The 23743-nt window shown below is 41.0% G+C and overlaps 1 protein-coding gene across 4 annotated transcripts in view; it reads left to right on the top strand.

Annotated features, from left to right (window-relative positions):
* Positions 1–23743, top strand: part of PLCB1 (phospholipase C beta 1) — a 660507-nt gene that overhangs the window by 502071 nt on the left and 134693 nt on the right. For all 4 annotated transcript variants that reach the window (XM_040637987.1, XM_040637985.1, XM_040637986.1 and 1 more), the window contains exons 12-18: positions 424–506; positions 7106–7190; positions 8641–8818; positions 12828–12895; positions 14858–14954; positions 18341–18425; positions 19964–20088. In XM_040637987.1, coding sequence (XP_040493921.1) covers positions 424–506; positions 7106–7190; positions 8641–8818; positions 12828–12895; positions 14858–14954; positions 18341–18425; positions 19964–20088 — 721 coding nt within the window. The remainder of the gene's footprint in view (positions 1–423; positions 507–7105; positions 7191–8640; positions 8819–12827; positions 12896–14857; positions 14955–18340; positions 18426–19963; positions 20089–23743) is intronic.

Below are 23743 nucleotides of genomic sequence, written 5' to 3'. Positions count from 1 at the left end.
TCAGGTCACCATCTCAGGGTCCTGGCACTTAGCCTCGCATAGGGCTTCATGCTCAGCGGGGAGTCCACTTCTCTCTCTCTCTCTCTCTCTCTCCCCCTTTCCCTCTTCCCCTCCACCCCTGCTCATGCTCTCTCTGTCTCTCTAAAATAGATAAATCTTAAAAAAAAAAAGAAAGGAAAGAAAGAAAGAAAGAAAGAAAGAAAGAAAGAAAGAAAGAAAGAAAGAAAGAAAGAAAGAAAGAAAAAAGAATCAGAAAATGTATAGTCCAGCAGCTTGCACAAGCCCTTCTAGCCACTTCAGGTCTTTCCATACAATTCTATGAATGAAAAAGGCAACCACGTTAATGTGTGTAGCCCCAAAGGGAAAACGTATATACACATTACAACTCTGGCATACTGAATATGCGCATGTTCTCATTTTTAGGAAGTGATAGAAGCAATCGCTGAGTGTGCATTTAAGACATCACCTTTTCCAATTCTGCTTTCATTTGAGAACCACGTAGATTCGTAAGTACTCCACACGCTCACTGGGGAGTCTTTTTCCCTAATAGGGCATGTTTAATAATTGTGCATCAGATTTAAGATTATTTGACATTCTTAATGGTGTTCCTTAATTATGCTGTGTCTTAAGTGTCATGTTTTCATCTGCATATGTTGGGATTTATTTGCTTAAACCTTATTAATATTACAATAATCCACTGGACTTGTGGAATATATTTTCAGTCCACAGGATTTTAAACTAAGGACTCCTTTTTTGCAGTGCTGCGGGATAATACATGTCTCTCTTTCGGTGGGCCACTTATACAATCCTCCCTCATTATTAGCTCCTTCTACTGCATGCAAGTTTATAGTCCGTTGTGTCGCATGAAAATGGCCAGTTCTGAACATGCTGGAGCTGGTGGAGGGAAAGCTGTAAGTTCTGTTCTACTGCCTGCACTTACACAGAACTCAGACCACCAGGTGGTCCCTTCCCTCCTTCCTCTTCCCATTAGTTGCATTGTTTGTTAGTATTTGTAAATGGGATCCTGTTTCAAAAATAGCCTGCACTTATCGCTAAGCCACGCAAAGATTCTCTGACAACTCATATTCATTTTATCACAAAATGCCAGAGTAAGACACATTTGTATCTAAAATATGGGCATTAGTTTTCCCTATAGTTGTTACTCAATTTAAAGTGCTTCACAATGAAAGAGTCTTTTCTATGTTTGAATCAAAATTCAAGAAACTAAAATTCTAGTCCAGGGAATGAATGGCTGAAGACTGTGTAGTGGTGACTACCATTGCTCAAAAAAGTATTTGTGATGCCCTCTCTTTCATTTCAACGACCTCAGCCAAATTTCTCAACTAAAAGCCAACAGCACTGTCCTAATGTGGCTCAAGGGTTCTTTTTTTACCCTTCTTCTTATTGGAAGTCTTTCCCAGACCCCTGATTGATTCCCTTTGCCCAACTAATTTGCAACCCTCCCTTCAATTTACTAATTCTTTAAGAATTCACTAAAATCTTAAAGAAACAGTTGGGTCATGAGCAAATTTCAGCCTGAGGAATTTCCAAGTACTTAAATGTGATCATTTGTTACTGTGATCATGGAGAGAGGCCTTATTTTGAAGTAACCAATTTTATAATTATCTGTATTTCTAGTTTGCCCTCAGGAAATCCATATTACATTTACCAGCTCTTGGTTCTGTTGCACCGGGAGACCGTCAGCCAATGAATGATTTAATCATTTGGCGGATAGTTTTTCTAACACTTCTGAGGGGCAGTTGCAGAGAAAAGAATTGATTCTCTTTCATTGCTATTCCTCTTTGAACTAAAGGGAGCACCTCTTGAGTTGCTGTATTTAATACCTCATGTGCTGTGACGACCCTGACTCGCGCATGAGTGTTTTCTCATCTCTGCCCAGCCATCTGTAACTGGGCTCTCCCAGTCCTTTAGCACCTTTCTTTCAGGCACGGAAGTTCCCCGACTTGTTGATGTATTATGTCCTTTTCAAGAAATATCTTCGAATCCAGCACATTTATGGTCTTCAAGAAATGTTTCTGTATAAATTAGACAAGATGAAAAGCTCTAGTTCTACTCTTGATTCTCACACCTGCCTCACTGAACTTTCCTACAAGGGAACCAGAGAGGTATCAACAGCCACCTACCACCACAAACATAGTAACAGTTAATATTTATTGAATTTCTATTATGTGCCAAGCAGCCTTACAGGTGTAAGGTCATGTAACCCTCACCACAAACCCAGGGGCTCCTAAGAATAAATATTATGACAACAATCCCTATTTTGCAGATGTTGAAACTGAGCCCCAAAGAGAGTGAGTAACTTACCCAAAGCCAGGCAGCTAAACGGTGGTAGAGCTGGGATTCAAAATCTGGCTGGTCTGGCTTCAGAAATCACATGTTTCACCAACGCTATCCCCACACCTAAGCAGTTGCATCTGGTCTTCAAAATACCGAATTAGGACAACCAGAGCATCCACAAAGCAACTGTCTATAAGTGTTCACTTTTTTGTGGCTTGTGACCCTTAACCACAGGACATTTTTTGCGGTTTTCAACACCAAACACACAGAGGGCCAAAACAAGGTGTGAAAAACAAACCTTGCACTGTACACAAAAGCAAAAAGACAGTACCATGATACTGTCCTTTCGGGTTTAAAAAGGAGATATTTAGCAATTAAAAGTTTATTAATAATTCATATGTCACAAAAGAAAACAGGAAAACAACCTTCCTAGGATGCCATGATATTTATCCCAAACCATTGAGATAAGCTGATGGCAGTGAAATAGTAAGATACCGAGGTCTATCGCGGGCCGGAAAGCTGTTTGCTTCATGTTTCCATGATCCTCGAGCTTCACACGTCAAAAATCTCTCAGCTTCAATCTTCTCCTGGGGGGATTATCACGCACCCAAAGAAAATAAGTAAGCCTTTTCCCTTTGCAGGTAAAACCCCGTGCTTGACAGGTGGGCCACCTCACCTCATTGCTGAACCCGGTGGCAGACATCATTCTTCACATGCAGCCCTCTTTCCCACTAGAAATAAACCTCAGAATCCTTCGCAACAGAGTGACCAGGAGACACCCTCCCCACCCCCCAAACACCCGCCACCTATTTGCCATCTCTAGTGGACCATTTCATTCTCCGGTGTGCTGTGTCTACAAAATGCCAGATTAGGAACTGTGGTTTGGGCCCCTTTGAGCCACATCTCCAAAGCAAACTCACGCAGGAAGAAAGGAAGACACCCACTGGATTTTCTGGTTTTCCCTCCGAGTACTTGAAATTCCCTGTCTACGAACGAAGGGAGATCTGCCATTAGCCCATTAGCAGATGGCAACTCATCCTTCTCCCCCCTGCTCCATCAGATTCCCATAAAATGCAGATTCCTGAGCCACACTCCCACACCCGATTTTGAATTTGTAGAAATGAGACTTTGAAATCTTAAAAAAAAAAAAAGGCAGACCCTAGCTAACTCTGAGGCTCCACCTAATTTGTGAGCTGGCATTTAGTTTCATTGAAAGAATTCTATACTGAAGTCAAGCAAAGTGATGCCTACCTCTGGTTCAGCCACAGATAATGGGAAATTCGGGACAAGGTCTTAAATATCCAGGGGTTCTAGCTTCTTCCTCTATAAAGAAGGAGGTGGGTTCAATGTGGGGGATTTACACCATGACTTTTCACGGGGCACAGTCCTTGGTCGGAAAACTGGCCACTGGGCCAGGTGCCTCCACTTGAGGGGTATGTGACTATGTCCAGATGTGCCTGCTGTGGCCTGAAGCTCAAAATGTATTTGTGGGTATTTCCTGTCGTTTCGTCTGTCCCATAGCTGATGGGGTGCTCTGAGCACCTCAGGATTTTTTTTTTTTTTTTTGCTCTCCACCTGTAATGTGAATGTCTTTTATTTCTGCAGTTTTGACCCACAAAGTTGTTTTGTTTTCCTCTGACTTTTTCTATTCACTACGCTCTGATTCGGCTCCCTGTCCGGTGGATGTGTGGGGGTGGGGGGTGGGGAGGGGTAGAACATGAATAGTCTGATTACCAAGTAGCCCATTTTGCTTTTTCTTGGAATACTCCCTCTTGTTCTCTTCACCTCAGTTGATTTTGAGGCAAATTTGAAAAGGTCAGATTTCGATCTCTCCTCTTCAGATTGCTTGAATCCGCGATCCAGCCGCATCTGCCTTATCGAGGAGCTTGGTAGAAATGCAGAGTCGGGGCAGCTGGCTGGCTCAGTCAATAGAGCGTGAGACTCTTGACCTCAGGGTCGTGAGTTTGAGCCCCACGTTTTGGGTAGAGTTTACTTAAAGAAAAGAAAAAAAAAAAGAAAAGAAAAGGGGGAAAGAAAGAAAGGAAGAAAGGAAGAAAAGAAAGAAAGAAAGAAAGAAAGAAAGAAAGAAAGAAAGAAAGAGAAAGAAAGAAAGAAAGAAAGAAAGAAAGAAAGAAAGAAAGAAAGAAAGAAAGAAAGAAAGAGAGAGAGACAAAACGAAAGAGAAAGGAAGGAAGAAATGCAGAATCTTGGGCCCCACGCTGAACCTGCCTAGGAAGTGTCATTTTCTTAAGAGCCTGGGTAATTTGGATGGAACCTCAGAGCATTGCTTTAAACACTGTGGTCCACTAAATACCCGCATCAGAGCTGCCTGCAGGCTGGTTACGAATGCGGGCTCCAGGACTCCTCTCCCAATTCAGTGAATCACGGCCTGGCCCTCGGCCCCAACACCTACAGCATTAAGAGCTCTGGTGATTCTTTAGTGGAATCAGGCAAGATTGTGCTCCAGCAAAATCCTTCCTAGGCCTTGGTTTGGGGGACAGCCTGACAAAGGACAGAGGACTCTGCCTGCTTAGGGACACCTGGAGCATCGCGTCGAAATCCCACCCCTGGTGTGACTATGGCTCCCCTAAAAATCCTGAAAGCAGGACATTAGGGTAAAACTCTCCCTTTTTACTCCAGGTCTCTGGCCAAAGGAACTTGGGGCTCCCAGGTTCCAACACTCAAGAAAAATGTCATCTCCTTCAGCACCTGCTGACTTATTTCAATCTATAGCAAGGGCTCTCAAACTTGAGCACGCATCAGAATCATCTAGAGGGTTTGTGAAGACCCCTACACCCTGCTTCTCCAGAATTTCTGGCTCAGAATCTGCATTGGAGGCCTTGAATCTGCATTTCTGGCCAGCTCTAGGCGCTGTTGCTGCTCGGACCACACTTGGAGTAGCAAAGCTCTGTGACACTCAGTAGTGTCATTCTGTGAAAGTGAAATGGAGGGTTTGGACAGTTTCTCCCGTGCAGCCTGGAACGTGCCGGCAGGGCACAGGTGGACTTGTCTTGGCTACAGCTGCAAAGCCAGTTGGCCTGATTGAGCCCCTGGGCTCGTTGTCCTTTGAGCAACGGTGTCTGAACAGAGGATGTCCAGGGTGGCTCTGCCAAATCAGTTACTCTTCTGCTTGCTCCCCAACTTCTGTTGAGTTGTCCTTAAACAACCACTCCCATGCTTTTCAGGATCAGTTCTCTGGCTGGCAAGTTGTCCCCTCTCCCTGATCCCGGTGAGGAATATTCTGACGGCTGAATAAGCCAGGCAGTAAAATCTCCTATAGATCAAGAAAGGACAATGAGAAGGTGGGAGGTCATTCTGCAGGGCTTTGCAAGTTCTTGAATCTCCTCTTTGCCTCTCCCTTGCAATTCCAACAAAACCGGGACCTTGGGCTTCCAGTTGAACCCCAGAGAACTCACTTGATCCCCCAAAATATATGCCTTTAAAAAAGGATATAAAGAGTGATTTTCCCTGTGGACCATTGCAATATGATTTAAATCCCCAGAGGACCCCCTTCCCAGGAAAAAAAAACAAAACAAAAACACAACAGTCCATGATCCAGGCTTAATAGTTATAGAAGAAAGAAAGAAAATAAGGATCACATTTTATAATCGATTTGAATTGCAGTGAAGAAGGCTTTTTTTTTTTTATCACTTACTTATTTTTACTATAATCCCAGTTCTGCTAAAATGTATTCACATTACAGCAGGCAGAGATGACTATTGGAAATCAGGTTTGACAGCCTGTAGATCAAAGTCACAGTCCATAAAACCCAGTGGAATTGGATACCTTTATAATGATATTTAACATTCTACAGAATAAGAAAAAAATGTTATTGCTTTTAAAAGGTCAAAGGAAGCAGGAGTATTGAAAGATGCGGATGCTCCCTCGCCTCGACTGTGTTTCTCTGTTAGCAAGTGCATAAGTCATCCAGCCGAGCTGGCGGATGCTGCCTCCTAACCCTGGATCATCTTACACCTGCCCCACTCTTTGAACGGGTCAAAGGCATTTGCATCCATTACTCCACTTCATCTTCTCGGACCTTCTGTCCTTTTCCAAGAACAGTTATTATCCTCATTTTATAGATCCAGAGTCGTTGAGAGCCTGGAGCTCAGCTCAGCAAAGCCCACAGCTCCAGGCTTTGTCTGTCAGACCAGATTCTTCCTGGCCCACAGTCAGACTGACACCACCTCTGCTGCCCTATTATGCACGTAAGAGGGGCAGACACCTTTCCCCACATGCCTGCTTCTTTCATGTTTCCTCCAGGATCCCCTCCCAAGTGGACACACTTCTGCCTGACTGCCCTTCTGTGTTTTGAGATTCTCTCTCTCTCTCCCCCTCCCTTCCTTCCTTTCCTCTTCTCTTCTCTCTCACCTCCTTAAAAACACTCCTTTGCATTCTAGCTCTCTGTGGGTTAGGCAAATCTCAACCAAGAATTCACACGGAGTCATGGATGAGTTCTGCCCCCAGGGTCTTGCATTTGACTTAGAATCAGGAAATTGAACAAAAGGAATTGAGTCCACAATTCTGAGACATTCAAGAATCCAAGGACTGGCAAGTGATCTGCTTTCCTCTCCATCTGTGTCTATGGAGGCCAGCCTTAGAAATAGCCTTCACGGTCTACCTGCATGTGGTATTCAAATTCACGGAAGTCAGGATAACAAACAAGGGGTTTAGAATGATAAGTACTAATCCTGAAGGGTAAGATGAGGGAATCACCTCTTTCTATAATTAATAACATAAAGTAATCCTGTCCAAACTCTTTAAATAAGCGTCCTTGTTTGTTTTCTTTCTCTCTCATTTCCCTTAGTCCAAAGCAGCAAGCCAAGATGGCGGAGTATTGCCGACTGATCTTTGGAGATGCTCTTCTCATGGAACCACTGGAAAAATACCCAGTAAGCAGTTTCAAGGTTTACCTCTGAAGGAATGTCCATATTCATGACTGGAGTTAGTGGGGGGACTTCCTTACATCCTTTCCGTGTTTGTGTTGCTCAGTAAGATTGATTCAGTTGATAGTGAAGTCTGACCAAGGAGGAAACCAGCAGTGTGCCTTGCTGAGAGTGGAAGACAGGCCACTCTCCTCTTCCTGTACTGTCCATCTTCTCCTTCCCCCTCTGACAGACGTGACTGGCAGGACTACAGAATTTCCACAACCACAGCCAGCCGCGGAGACATTCCAGGCAGACAGGGCTCTGATCACCAAACAATAACCTCATCACACCCTTTGAGAGAAATGGCTCAGCAAAATGGGACATGGCAGGTGCCACAACGAAACCCCCATCTGGCCTTGCGTCCACTCCTCACATCCTTGCGTGTGCCTGTTCGTGGAATTCAGGCTTTCTGTTGCCGTGATAGCATCCCTGCTGTGGGAAGGAAAGTAGTAGGAATATCTCAAAGTAGCCTCTCCCCTCTTGAACCCTTTTTCCTAGTCTCCACACATTCTTACGTGGTTTCATACCAATCCCTAGACTCCTTGCAAGCAAAGACTAAAGGACCAGCATAGGAGAGTTCACTGAACTTTCTAAAAATAACCCATCTTGGGATTTGCACAAATGCTCTCTGATACAATATCTAACAACCCTCTCATGGGAAATTGATTTTCTCATTAGCCGTGCAAGCTTGAAACACAAGAAATAAGGCTTGCAGATGAGGGTAGCTTGAATCTCAGGGCTGCAAGGACATGTGAGCCACCAGCCCGGTTCTGCTGATGCCAAGGACATGTGCGGCTTCCAAGTTCCGGATGGTGGGAGTCGCAGGGCAGGGGTTACTCCTTTTAAACTGCATCAGAAAGGTTGATTCTATATGCTTGCCTGGAAGCTCCTTCCTGATACATGCCCCACTAACTGGCTTCCCTCCTTTGAAAATCCAAGGCAGGGCCTTCCTATCCGTCCTAAACCAAAACAGTTGGATTTATGGTCCACAGCAAACTCATGAACCTTTGGGTTAGCAAATCTCCCAGTACATTTCAGTGGTCTTATTCATGGGGATTTCGTTGTGGAAAAAATAAGAGTTCGGTAATTGAAATATGCCTTTCATGTAAAAAAATAAGGAACCACAAAGCAGCAAGACACACTTAGAACAGTTCATTGAGCTGTACTGAAAGTAGTAATGAATAATCCAGAAGCTCTTGGTGTCCAACACTGTCCTGGGGGTTTGGGGAGGGAGGCTGAAAAAAAGGGCAAGATATTTTTTTTAAGATTTTATTTTTAAGTCATCTCTATACCCAACGCGGGTCTCAAACTCACAACCCCAAGATCAAGAGTGGCACACTCTTCTGACTGAGCCAGCTAGGGCTCCCCTCACGGGGCAACATTTTTACAAAAAGGTGCTTTTCTTTGCCATTAGCTGGAATCTGGAGTTCCTCTTCCAAGTCCTATGGATTTAATGTACAAAATTTTGGTGAAAAATAAGAAGAAATCGCACAAGTCATCAGAAGGAAGTGGCAAAAAGAAGCTCTCGGAACAAGCCTCCAACACGTACAGTGACTCCTCCAGCGTGTTTGAACCCTCGTCTCCAGGAGCCGGTGAGGGGTTGGCGGGCTCTCGTTCCGTTATGCGTGGTTTCAGAAGCGCTGCTCCGACGTAACTTAGAAGGACTTTTAACTTTCCTATTTGAACACACTTTAAAACTGTATTGGTTTTCTATTTCTGCGATTGCTTGGGTGGCTTCGTTTAAATATGCACACGTATCATCTCCAGTTCTGTGGGAGGAAGGCCCGTGTGGGTCTCACAGGGCGGCTTTCCTTTCTGGAGGCTCTAGGGAATCCTATTCCTTGCTTGTTCTGGCTTCCAGAGGCCTCCCACATTTGTTGGTCTATGGCCCCTTCCTCCAGGGTCAACCCAGCAATGTCTCATTTCTCTTCTGTCCTCATACCACCCTCTGACCACAGCCAAGAAAGGTCCTTTGCTTTTAGGAACTCACGACATTACACTGGACCCATTTGGATAATCCAGGATAATCCCCCATCTCAAGTTCCTTAGTCTATCTGCAAAGTCCCTCTTACCATATATTCACAGGACACAGGACATATTCCCAGGACATGGTTATTTGGGGGAGCCATGACTCCGTCTAGCACATTGGCCAAATCATCTTCGAAGTGGCCACATGATTTTAAGCTTCTCAAGGGCAATGATCCCTTAACATTCACTCAGGTCTGGGTACCAAATGTTCACTGGCTATATTCTCATTGATGATATGCTGAAGAGTTCTGGGCAATTCCACTTCTCCATATATTATAGATCTCTTGAAATAGATTTTTGTGGTTGATGAGAAAAGAATTCCAAGTGGTCACCCCATTCCCTTTGAATTACTTGTCATTTAGTCTGATTTCTCTTCTAGCTTGAATCAGAATCTTGGCAATCTGAAAAGAGCATTAGGAAGCTCTCCTGATTGGAGGGTGAGTAAGGGGAGGAAGCTTGAAGCTTGAATCCCGGAAGTTCTTCAACGAAAAGTTTAACTAACATTGGAACACTCACTTTGGAAAACTGGCAGTATTTACAAAAACTGAACATATGCATACCCTCTGCCCCAGGGAGTTCACTCCTAGGCGTATACCCAACAGAAGTGTGTATAGACAGCCAAGAGAGATGCACCGAATTGCTTTACACGACGCTGCTCACAGCAGCCCACAACAGGAAACCAACCAAAAGTCATCAACGGATAAATAAGTGGTAGTATATTCACACCTTGAAATAATATGCAGCAATAACAGTCTACCTTTGCACACAAGAATAAGGCTACATCTCAGAAACATAATGTTGAGTAAAAGAAATCAAATGCAACAAAGTATCCACTGTATTGATTCCATTCATATAAAGTACAAAAACAAGCAGAGTGATCCTATGCAGTTAGAAGTCAGGAAATGGTGACCCTTGAAGAATTGGCTGGAAGGGGACCCAAGGAGGCCTCTGGACACTGGTTTTATTTTGTTTATTGATCTTGGTAACGGTTACCAAGGTCTGTGTAGTCTGTGAAAATTCATCACTCTCTACATGGACAAGTATGCATACTTCTTCTATACCTACCATACGTCAATTTTAAAATTTCAGAGTAATTTTTTAAATTAAAATAGAAACTCTAGAGCAATGGGGGGGGAGGTTGACCAAAACACTGATTTATCTTTTTTTCTGTTTTTCCATCTCAATGGCCAATCTCTTTTATGGTTTAGATAAAAACCCTTATCAACAGATATTATACAATTCTTTGAAAGGTTTTTATGGGGGGATAGTTTTTGAATGTGTATTTCAAACATTGTTACACAATTCTGATTCTCTTCTCAAAAACAATTTTGTTCTCAGTATGAATGTTCTTTTTGAAGGTTTGGAGCAAATATTGTTAAGAGGCCACCTATTCCCTACCATAATCCTTGAGCCTCTTGGCTCTAGGGAGGAAAGCCGGTCTTCCTCTGCATGGAGAAATTTGTTGTTTTCCTGTGTGCCCTTCCCACTATCAGTTCTGTCCCTCTTATTAACTGGATGCGTAACACAAATAAGGATTTTTACAGGCAGTGAACATTATTGCTTAATACAGAGAAAGAGCAGCAATCTGTTAGTAATTCGGTAGATTTCCTAAGCTCGTCCGTCCCACAGTCTGTTGTGCAATCTTTCTTTCAATGGAAAATTTTGGACATTTGAATATGTAGGTACGCTCTTGAATAATAAGCGCTGCTAATTTACCATTTGGTTTGTAGATGATCTTGGGTAATGGGAACTCAAGTAACTTGAAAAACATTCAATGGTTCTTATTTCAAAACCAATTGACTTATCATGGCCCCTGTCGGCCAGGTGCCTCTTCCAGGATTCAGCCCTTTGCCAGTACACAGGTCTTAAAGAACTAGGATAAAGTAGATTTTTTTATGGTGCAAGGTTTTAGGGTCTTAAGATGCCTCCAAGGTCCCTCCAAAGACTTATAAGGGAGAAACCAGGACTCAGCTCATAAAGTAAGGGAAGAAAACTTCTTTCTCTCCCCCATAAACCAACGAATGACCTGATAGAGTATTTGAAATGATTGGTGTATTGTTAGGTCCCGTGAAGCATTGTGTAAATGGTTTTGCCAAACAGACTTTTAAATTACTCCATAAAAAGAATCCCCTCTCTAATTAAAAAGCAAAAACTGGTTAAAAGAACTTGGGGCAACACATTTGATTATTAAAAAAACTTGAGTGCCAACTTCTAAGAGAACATGTCTGTATATAAATATGTTTTCTATCCAAAATATAATGGATTCATCTTATTAACTAACACAATATCAGCATCATACGGTGGCTGTATGTGCTTTCTTTTAATAAACAAGCCGTAAATAATGATTTGTTGGTCCCAGAAATCTTTTCCCTCTAAAGACATTTCATGAATACTTTGCTCACTGCTGTCATTCAGTAATTGATTGAACTTCGTCAGCCAAATGAAAACATTTATAAGCTTCTTCGAAGACATGCTGTGGACGCTGTGTCATTTATATAGATTAAAGGGGGGCTAACTTTCAGAAGGTTTGACGGGGAGGGCCTTGCAAGTGCAAAGTGCCTCAATGTTGAGCCAATACTGCCATCTACTGGGCTCTTTCTGTTATTGCTCCGTGTGAATGCTGAAAGAGTAGTCAAATCAAATAATGCCTTCTGTAGTATTTTACTTGAAAATCTTTTTACATAACTGGTGTCATTGGGTCTGACTGAGGCCCAGAGCTGTGGCAGAACTTAACACCTCATGCTCGTATGAATATTTAAACTAGCAGAATCATCCACCAAATCTTCCGAGAGGAGAAAGAATCCATCGCAATGACTGTGTTGGCTCAAGACGAGGATGAACTACGTTTGATTGAAGTAGATTTCTGTGCATCATGGTGTTAAGGGTTCATGCATTTTCTCCTGCTTTTTAAAACAGGACGACACCATTTTTTAAGATACATGCATTGTTTAGAGGACAATGCACCCATCAAATAAGCCTGCGGGCAAATCACAGGCTACAATACTTAGCTTACAATCTTTGTGTGGTTAGGTTTGCTGCCACAGCCCTGCCGTTTCTGACCTCGCTCATGTCCTTGGCCTTCACTGTGAGGTCCCCTAGGGCCCTGGAGAAGTGACTTGCCTCAGAAGTCACTGAGCACTGGCCAAGCAGTGTGTGCAAGAGTCAGGGCTCAGAAAAAGAGGGAAGAGTGGGAAAAGGATCGTTTATCCCTTTTAGGGTCATAGAGACTCTGAAAGACAATGTACACATCGATATAGGATGTGTGTACCATAGAAAGCTAACTGTACATGATGCCATATGTTTTTTTTTAAACATGCAGATAAAAATGTTAAGCATTTTCAATAGAATGTGGACATTTCAAATGGTATTTGCAAATGAAACTCGGAGAAAAAGATCCATGTTTAAAATCTCAGTGCAATTCTCTATATGATTAATAAGATATAAATATCCAAAGGAATAATTTTAAAAGCATGAAGTGGCAATATCCAAGGAAATGTTTGGCAAAGCACCTGTTAGCATCTGCTTCAAACCTTCAAACCTGTTACCTCATGATCTGTTATTAAAATTTGACAGGGGAAGCTGATACCGAGAGTGATGATGATGATGATGATGATGACTGTAAAAAATCTTCAATGGATGAGGTAGGTATCTAGGGACTGACTTCTGGTCGCAGAGGCACTTCCCCTAGTTTCCCCATCCGGAAGGTGCCATCTGGATACAGTTCCTGATCACCTTCTGCCATCTAGTGGTCAAAAGAGTTATAGCTCACTCTAAAACTTTTTGGCTACCGGGTTGGAAAATGAAAATGCGTGCTGGGGTCACTAAAGGAGTGAGCTTGGCATTGAGTAAAGCTCTCTATAATCAGCAATGCTGCTGACAGTGCCTTCCTTCATGTGGGGTGTCTGGAGGCTGAATTCAAATTTCGTGACATCCAACCGCCTGCTTCAGTTTTTGAGGCAATTAAATGCATTGCCAAATGACCCCAAATCCGACATGGGAAGACGTGGGATTGGGGGAAAATGTTCAGAAATGTCACATTCATTCCATTGTTTTAATTTTGGAACCACTACTGAGATCCTTACTGATGTAAGCTCGAACATCCCAAAGAACCCCATCAGCTCAGAGATACTAATTGCACAGTATCTAGAAGTGAATCTGGGACAGGTCAATTGGAATTTTAGAACTTTGTTGTAGCAAGAGTCTTGTTCAAAAAGTTTACACTGAATCTGCTTTCAAATATATCGGGAAGCATCTGTCTCAGGAATAAATAATGACTAACAAGCTATTCTTACATGATGTTCTTCCTCTGGTACTTATTTCCTTTCATGTAGTCTAAAGTTTTGATTAACTGTGTTCCTCCACTAAATTTCAAGTTAATGTCCAGGAGGAAAACTATATTAATAGTTTAAATATATATAAATAGTTTAAAGTAGTTTCGCCTGATAATTATTTCAGTTGTGCATAACTTTTATCACTGATTCTTGATCATTTAAAATTGTCTTACTAATTGGATGGTCCATTTGCAAATGACTATTTCCCAATTAACATTTAACCTAACTATTGCTACAGGAGTTTTAAAAAGAAATACTGTCTCCATGCATTCTGTCTTCTGAAAATGGGAGAAAATATTAGATCAGTCTACAGAGGTCTGTCCATGCCGATACTGCAGTATGGTTTTTCTCTTTCATTAAAAACTTTATCAAAGTGATATGTAATAGCTAATAATAGCTAAAGTAACATGAGGTTTTACTATGTGCCAGGTCCTGTTCTGAGATCTTTCACATCAATTAACTCATTTCATAATTCCCAAATCTCTAGATGCTATTGGGACTGGTTTTATTCTAATTTAACGGGTGTGAAAACTGAGGCACAGAACAGTTAAGTAATTTGCCCAAGATTGCACAGCTTCTAAGTGGTGGGTTTGGGATTTGAAATTAGGCCATCTGGCCCCAGAACTTGAGCTACTGACCCCTACCCTGAATTGTACTGCTTGCCTACTAGGCACACAGGAGCCAAGAAGGCAGGGAAGAAGGAATGTTCCTAAAGAAAAGAAGAAGCTGTCCACCCACCCAACCTACTTCTACAAGGCAATCTTTTTAAAAAAAAATTTTTTTTCCTTGTTCACTGGCAGTCACCTACATACTAATTTTCATATTGTACAGTGACTTCTTGATTTCTTGATGTATTAACCTTAGACATCAGCTAAGGAATTTATGCTGTGGCAGGTGAACTAGGGCTCAGTGCTTCTCAGATTGTAATGGGCCTCGTTTGAATCACCTTAGGAAATGCAGATTCGGATTCTGGAGGCCAGTGGTGGGGGCAGGGGCCAAGATGTTTCATCTCTAACAAGCTGTCTCGGGATGCTGATGCTGCTGGTCCCACAGCACCCTGGGACTGCCCCTGTACCTCCCTCCTACCACCCCACAGCTGGCTGACTATGAGCAGATTTTCTCCTGGGATGAATTCTCTATTGGCAATAATCATTTTCGGAAGAGGAGGAATGAGGTTCTCTCTCTTGGGTCCCTTCATCATTGCCCCAGGAAAAATAACCCTTGGTAGCATAATGCTGACTCTGGGAATGTTATTTTTAATTCTGTTTCCAGGGGACTGCTGGGAGTGAGGCCATGGCCACCGAAGAGATGTCTAACCTGGTGAACTATATTCAGCCAGTCAAGTTTGAGTCATTTGAAATTTCAAAAAGTAAGTTTTCCCTGGAGAAGAACCCCTAATGTAGCATAGAATGAATATCTTTTCAATATAAGGTAGTTAGAATGAAGGATGTTACCCTGAACAGAACTCTTCTGGAAAGTCTTGAATACATGCCTGGGTTGATGGTCATAACCATGTGAGAAGGCATCCCTGATGTTTCCCCAGAATTCCTTTTTTTTTTTTAAGATTTTATTTATTTATTTGACAGAGAGACAGCCAGCGAGAGAGGGAACACAGCAGGGGAGTGGAAGAGGAAGAAGCAGGCTTCCAGCAGAGGAGCCCGATGTGGGGCTCCATCCCGGAACGCCCCCGGAACACCGGGATCACGCCCTGAGCCGAAGGCAGACGCTTAACGACTGCGCTACCCGGGCGCCCCTCCCCAGAATTCTTAATGGGGCTGTAGGGCATCCATAATTATCTGCAAGATACTAGAGACCAGCTAATTGAGAGTTTCACAGTTGTTTTTGTTCAACTACATCATGGGTTCCTTCCATTAGATAAGGGACAGTATTGAAATAAAGTATTTACCCATCCCCTGGAAGGGGAGCAGCCAGAGGTATGGTTAGCCCTAATGACTAGAAATAGGACCCAATCAGTCAGGTCACCCATATTCCATTGGTCCAGCCTGTTTGATAACATTATCTTCACATCATTTTGTGTTCTCCTTTCATCCAGTACACATCCATACTGGATGCAAAGAAAAAAATAGCATCTTTCCCTACCTAAAGAAAAGAGCCCTTTTATAAAATTGCCCTTATTTTGATGAAATGTAAGATGCTATCAGGCGAAAAGAATCCTTGGGACATTTTAGCTACTTTTATGAGTGTGCTCTTAAAGCCTGAATTTTTCCTTAAACATAGCAGCCTCTGATAAAGCATAGTTTTATAAATACATAAAATCTGAGCTTCTACGTAACACACTTATACATAATTGTATAATTTTGCCCCAAAAGCCTTAACTTCGTAGTATATAGTATCTAGATCTCTACAATGAGGAAGTTAACTTCCAATATAGTTTATATATAAATATTTCAACATTTTCTTTTTTATAATTACTGATGCATCTTACCACATGTTCAGTTTGAAACGTTCTTAAGTTACATTTCTATAACTTTCATTGGCTGTAAAATGAGTTTTCCCAATTCATGAGTCAAAAGCTCCTAGACAAGTAGCCAAGTTGAGAAGGAACTGATGCATTGACATCCTTCAGAACCTGGTAACAACAGCATGGGCCAAAGATTGACAAACAAGTACTCTTCTCCTTATGTTTTCCGTCATTTTATCACTTTTGCAAAAAGAACACTGCACAGACATTACAAAAGCGCCTACTAAGTGGACTGAATTTTAATTAACAGTCTTGCTTAAAAAAAACTAGTCATATGAAAATAGGTTTCTGATGGACCAAAATAAGAGAAGTGAGGGTTTCCTATAAAGTTGATTAAATTGGGGGAAGGTAAGGAGGTGCATGGAAGAGTCTAGGAATGACTTAGGAAGAAAATGAGGCTTTAATTATGGGAAGTGGGCATCGAAGAGAGGAAAATGACTCAAAGGTTTGACTGAGATCTGGGGGTGTCTAGGTAGCTTGGTCAGTTAAGCAGTTAAGTGGCTGCCTTTGGCTCAGGTCATGATCCCAGAGTCCTGGGATCAAATCCCACATGAGGCTCCCTGCTCAGCGGGGTGTCTGCTTCTCCCTCTCCCTCGGCTCCTCCCCCTGATTATGCTCTCTCTCTCTCTCCTGCTCACTCTTTCTCTGAAACAAATAAGTAAAATCTTTAAAAAAAAAAAAATTTTTTTTTTTTTAAATAAATAAAAACAGAGCTGCCAGGCTGCCTGGGTGGCTCAGTCAGTTGAGCGTCAGACTCTTGGGTTCTGCCCAGGTCATGATCTCAGGGTCCTGGGATCAAACCCCAAATCAAGCTCCACACTCAGCCCAGTTTGTTTGAGATTCTCTCTCTCTACCCTTCCCCCCCCACGTGCCCACATGCTTTCTCTCTTTCTCAAATAAATAAATAAAATCTTAAAAATAAATAAATTTTTTAAAACCCTGAGAGCTCTCTAGGCACTCTGAATGACACTTGCCTCAGTACTTTGTGTGACACTGGTTTTTAGCTGGGAGGAGGACAGAGAAGCTGTTGGACGCTGAGTTTTTACAGGCTAAGATAACGGTTTTGTTTCTTTCATTCTAATGGGAAGTTTGGATTCTACTTTCAAAACGTTGCTTTTGTATTCTATTGAGACCTCCAGCACATTCATCTCTCAGACCTCTCTTATCTAATCTGAAAATGAGGCCATCAGACTGGAAAATTTCCAAGGATTCTTCTGCTTTGAAATACCCTGATCTTAATGTCACATTAGTTATTTGAACCAAAGATTGTGGAATATACGTGAGGTTCATTGGGGTGGAGTCCGGAGCCTATGACCAAGAAAGAATTCTTGAGACGTCTTTGGTGCAAAATTGGTGGCTTATTAAAACACGGGGACAGGACCCGTGGGCAGAAAAAGCTGCTGCCCCGGGTTGTGAGGGGTGGCTGATTATATACTATGGGGTTGGGGGAAGGTAAGGAAAAAGGGAGGCTGAGAAAATACTTTCATATGTTAAAGAAGACTCACAGGATACCAGAGGCCTTGCCATTGTCAAGTTAAGGTTGTTTTTCCCTCTAGCAAGGCATTAACATGAAGATAGTTGGAAACTTCCTGGATTCCTAGAAGTATCTGTCTATGGTCTGCAGGCTATAAGACATTTAGTGGTATTTACATTCCCTTCTGGAAACTAGGTTAGTGATAGAAATGCTTTTTCTTGTAAACTGCTAAGACATTTGCAAACTGAGGGAGACTCAAGTCTTGCAGGATTGCGGTATCTATAGGTTAACTGTTTCTTTGTCTGCTAGGGCAGCCAGGAGTGCCTGAGGAATGTCACGTACAACCCTTGGGGCGGGGGTTATGGGGTGTCAGTTTCTGCTTTGTCCTCAACTTGCCTTCTGTTCCCTCATCAAAGGGGTGCATACAAACAGAGGCAATGACAATGTCAGCATCAAAGAGAGTCAGAGAAACCAATCTGAATGGATTTAGTTCTCCCAGGGCTCCTCTTCTTTTGACAAAACAGCTTTCATTTACCACATCTAAAATTCATTTTCCCTAATACAAGGCCATAAGTATAGCTGACTCAGGTAGTAATTATTAGAAGAGACAGCTTCTTAGAAGACTCAACTTTGGGTGCAGGTAAATGGTTCACTGAAAGAAACATATTTACAAAGTTACGATGAGGATTCAATTGCACTAACGTGTCCGCGAACTCGCGAACTGGCGCCTGCTTCTTACATGTTACAATTTATACCGTTACATTTTGCTTCTCTCCTGTTTCTGTTGTCGTTAACTCAGAGAGAAATAGAAGTTTTGAAATGTCTTCCTTCGTGGAAACCAAAGGTCTCGAGCAGCTGACGAAATCGCCAGTGGAATTTGTAGAGTATCCTTGATTTGACGACTGACTGCTGAAGGGACCCCACTGAAGCCACGTGCCATTCGTTTGATTTTTGTTTCGAATAATGGCTTCCTTCTGTCACCCGGGTGTGAGAAAGTTTCAGGTTTCACATGCGAGGCTGTGTGGGGTGGCCTCTACTGGTCCTGCAGGTAAAGGAAGCTCAGGTTTCAAGGTGATTTTCACACCATCAAGCCCTTTGTCAGGCGGCAATTTGCTTAATCTTTCTGAATTTCCTCATCTGTGAAACAGAAACGGTGATACCAGCTTTACAGCTTGCCTTTGGGGTTAGGGACAACACGTGTAAAGTGTGTGTATATCCTTTATATATGTAAGACAGATACATGTAAGATAGAATATACTTTATACATATGTAAGATAGAATATATATGTAAACATACATATATAAACTTTCTTGGCATGTCACATCCTTAAATGTCATAGGTGTCCGATCAGAAAATAAATGGGATGATGATAAGAATATAAATATTGGGACTCCTGGCTGACTTAGTCAGAGGAGCACGTGACCCTTGATCTCGGGGTCTTGAGTTCCAGCCCCACGTTGGGTGTAGAGATTACAAAAAACAAAAACAAAAAAAAAACCTTTAAAAAAAGAATATAAATATATATTACTAATAACGGCTTTGTTGATAGTCCTGACAACAAAAACTTACAATTTTTGTCCATAAATCAAAAATGAAAGAAGTCAATAGCTGTCTTACCTTGTTGAATCCTCACAATAGGCCTAGAATGTAGGGATTGTTCAATCTATTAAGTAACGGAGGGAAACTGACAGAGAGAGATAACAGCCAGCAACTTCCAGAAATACGGTTCAGACTCTTTTAGGTCTCATTCCCCTGCCCGAGTTCACAACCTCAGCTAACCTCCGCCGAATTTGGTAACAGCAACAGTCGGTCGTGTTTTAAAGACATCGCATTGTGTGATAGCTAAATAGTAGTGAGAACTAAAGGTTCTCGGGATCGAAAACTGATGGCAGGAGGAGCTCAGATGCAAAACAAGGTCAAAACCTTCTGTGCTATATTTACCATGTTATCCATCATAAAGAGTACCACAGTCTTGGCAAACAGCATTCTCGGAGAAGGTTAAAAAATGAGCAGAGAGCATTTCAAAAATAGCCAAGCCGTTCACATTCGCGGCTTCCGCCAAAGACAATATCACGCTCTCACATGCTTAGACACGCTTGAGCTTCCTCATGTGTCCTTAACCGTGAAGCCTGTGCATTTTAATAATCTCTGCAAAACCACATTGACTTTGACTCGGTCATTTTTGCTACCCCATTAGTTTTTACCCACAAGGCTCTGCAAAGGTGATAGTACATTTCTATTATAAAAGCACATTTATTCTGTGTGTTCAGGAAGTTTTTGACATTTTTCACTGACTAGCCCAATGACATCATCAACAGTTAGTTCATTTTCCAATGGAAAAGGAAGGAAGGTGGCCTCTCAGTTAATAGTATTGGCTAATTATTTTTATAATTGTATTCACTACTTAACGTGATGGTCCAGATACAACAAAATGCAGCTTAGCAGGATATATCCAAAAGGAACCCGTGTGGATTCATCTAACTACATGCCTCAGCTCTTCTGGAATGCGGGTTGCCAAATGGTTGCACTTAATTTTCAAACTGTGGGTAAGTAACACAGTTAGAACCCATTTCTGTTCTGTTATAAAGCCACATTTCCAGGCTTGCAAATAGAAGCAAATTTCAGTGAAGGAAATACCACTACAAAAAAAAAAAGGTAACCTTTGAAAATGGAGAAACTGTCTTTAATAGTTTATAAACAAATCTTTATTTCTGGTGGTTTTGCATTATTTTCAAAGAAAAATTTTTATCCTTTTTAAAGTAATATGTAGGGGGTACCTGGGTGGCTCAGTTGGGTAAGCGTCTGCCTTCAGCTCAGGTCATGATCTCAGGTTGTGGGATCGAGCTCCACATCAGGCTCCCTGCTCAGCAGGGAAGGCTACTTCTCCCTCTCCCTCTGCTGCTCCCCCTGCTTGTGCTCTCTCTCTCTCTCTCTGTCAAATAAATAAATAAATAAATAAATAAATAAATAAAATCTTTAAAAAAATGTTTTAAAGTAATATGTATAGGTTGTAGAAAATTTGGAAAATTCAGAAAAGTGTAAAAAAAAAAATAAAACTGCCAGGAACATTACCATTCAGAGAGTGAACACAGTTCAGTTTTTGGTTTTATAATCTGGAAGGTTTTTTGGTTATGTATATACAGGCTTTTTTATTTAATTCCTTGTTTAAAAATGTGTATATATATTTATATATATTTAAGTGCTATACAGAAACATGAATCTTAATAGCTGTATATTAAGCACATTTCACAATTCACTAACACCCATTTCCTATCACTGGACATTAGGGAATTTTTTTCCTACTATAATGTTTGGAGAACATCTTGAATATAAATTGTCAAGTCTATGTCGTCGTGTTCTTTTGGAAGAGTTCCTAAAATAGAATTACTCCGTTAAAAGATTTGAACATTTTAAAAACCTTCATGCAATATGCCAAATTGTCCAACAAAAATGTTGATTATTTACCCAAAAAATATAAAACACTAATTCAAAGGGATACATGCAGCCCTATGTTTATTGTAACATTATTTACAGTAGCCAAATTATGGAAGCAGCCCAGTATCCATAAATAGATGAATGGATAAAGAAGATGTGGTATATGTATAGGCAACGGACAATTATTCAGCCATAAAAAGAATGAAATCTTGTCATTTGCAACAACATGGATGGAGGTAGAGTGTATAATGCTAAGTGAAATAAATCAGAGAAAGACAAATGCCATATGATCTCACTCATATGTGGAATTTAAGAAACAAAACCAATAATCAAAGAAAAAAAAGAGAGAGAGACAAACCAAGAAATAGACTCTCAACCATAGAAAGCAAATTGATGTCACTAGAGGGGAGAGGTGTAAGGGGATGGGGGAAATAGGTGATGGGGATTAAGAGGACACTTATCATGATGAAAAAAAGTAAAATTAATTGAAAAAATCTGTACCTTTAACAAGTTAAAAAAAAATGTTGCACTGGATTTCTCCTCCATCAGCGATATATGATACTAAATGCTCCCTCTCGTTTGAGATCTTGGTTAAGTATTACCATTAAATAATAATGATGATGATGATGATGATGATAATATTCCAGACAAAATATTATCTCGTTGCTTTAATTTTATTTCTTTATTATTGAGGTTGAACATTTTAAATATGTGTTTTGATTTTTACATTTCTGCTTTTATGAAGTGCATGTTTAGGACCATTGTCAATTTTCCTGTCCACTTATAACAGCATTTTTTTTTTAAAGGACTTTTTCCAACTGACATTCCTATTGTTTTTTTTTTTTTTAAAGATTTTATTTATTCATTCAACAGAGAGAGACAGCCAGCAAGAGAGGGAACACAAGCAGGGGGAGTGGGAGAGTAAGAAGCAGGCTCATAGCTGAGGAGCCTGATGTGGGGCTCGATCCCAGAACGCTGGGATCACGCCCTGAGCCCAAGGCAGACGCTTAACTGCTGTGCCACCCAGGCACCCCTATAACAGCATTTTTTATATAATGGGCATGTTGTCATATTTTGTGAAACAAGTGAGGTTGGGCTGATTAATGTTTTATTTTATGGAGTCTTGGTTTGTTTTTATTATTACAGCTCTCCATCCCAGGATTAGATCCGTAATTACTTCTGTTTCTCTTATGGTTTCTCTTTTATTTGAATTTGACTCTTTCAACCATCCAAATTTAATTGTGATATATAATATCAGGAAGAGATCAATCCTTTTTACACTAAACTGAAATTACTGCTTAATAGATGTAGCCTTTTTTGGTATGGTTAATTTGGGTTCATTTTCTTCCAGTTATATTCTTGTCTATTAATAAATCTGTCTGCCTTCCTGGAGCCAATAGCTCACTGTTATTATTGTAATGTTTAATACTATGGTCTAACATGTGGAAGTGGAAATTCTCCTTCACGGCTATTAATTTTTAGTTGTTTCTTGCCATTGCCAGTGGGACTTCTATTCCAAATGAATTTAATTTACTTATTATTATTTCACTCTCCCCCACTGAGAAAGAAATGGGATTTTGAATAAAATCACATTAAATTCACATTAGTTTAATTGTTACATTGTGTTTACCTCTCCCCACTGGAAAAAAATTGTTTTGTTCAAAATCACATTAAATTTATAATTTGAGGAAATTTGAAGAAAACCAACACCTTTTAATTTTCAGTTTTCTTATCGCAGAAAGAATGCTTTTCTCTACACCTTCAAAGTTCTTACATTAGATCCTTCAGCAAAATCACCCGTCTTCATCTGAGGTCTAGTTTCCTTAGATGAAAGCCTTTTATGAAAACATTAGATTTTTGGCAAATTGTTTCTGGATATTGATATTTGTGTATTTATTTTATGAATAAATATGTTTTATAATCATCCTCCCAAGCTCTCATAATAGCCCATTTTGCCAGTAGCTTCCATTGGGTTTTTCAGGTAGACACATCCTCGCAACAATTTAATCACATCTATGTTTTTTCCCTTCCTAGTGCTTTGGACTGACCATTCTAGATGAATATTAAATAATAGTATTAAGGGTGGGCAGCTTTCTCTTCATCCTGATGCTAAGGGGAATTTCATTGAGTAGATGCTGGCTGTGGCTGAGACAGATACTCTTTCACACACTAAAGGAGTACAATCGCCCTTCTTATCTGTGGCTTCACTTTCCCTGGTTTCAGTTACCTGCGGTCAGCAGGGCTCTGAAAGCAGAGGCTCTTTCTTCTGACTTATTGTCAGAAGGTCAAAAGTAGCCGAATGCTACGGCCCAGTGCCTACACATTTACTTCACTTCATCTCATCCCGCAGGCATTTCATCGTCTCACATCATCACGAAAAGAGGGATGAGTGCAGTGCAGTAAGATATCTTGAAGAACAGAGAAACCACATTCCCAAAACCTTTATTGCAGCATATTGTTATAATTGTTCACTTTATTAGCTGTTGTCAATCTCTTATCATGCCTAATTTATAAGTGAAACTTTATCATAGCTATGTGTGTATAGGAAAAAACATAGTATATGCAGAGTTTGGAACTATCCGTGGGTTCAGACATCCACTGGGGGTTTTGGAACACATCTCCCATGGAAAAGTGGGGATTACTGTGTGGACCTGTCCTAATTGACTATCGGTGCTTTAGGAATTTATGTTCGTGTTATTAAACGTCTATTTGACATCTGTTGGGATGACCATATATTCATTTCTTCTTTTGTGAGTACATAGATCT

The sequence above is a fragment of the Ursus maritimus genome, unplaced genomic scaffold (assembly GCF_017311325.1).
Source record: "Ursus maritimus isolate PB19 unplaced genomic scaffold, ASM1731132v1 scaffold_22, whole genome shotgun sequence".
Classification (NCBI taxonomy): Eukaryota; Metazoa; Chordata; class Mammalia; order Carnivora; family Ursidae; genus Ursus; species Ursus maritimus.
Note: the sequence above shows the minus strand (reverse complement) of the source record. Positions and strands in the feature narration are given on the sequence as shown.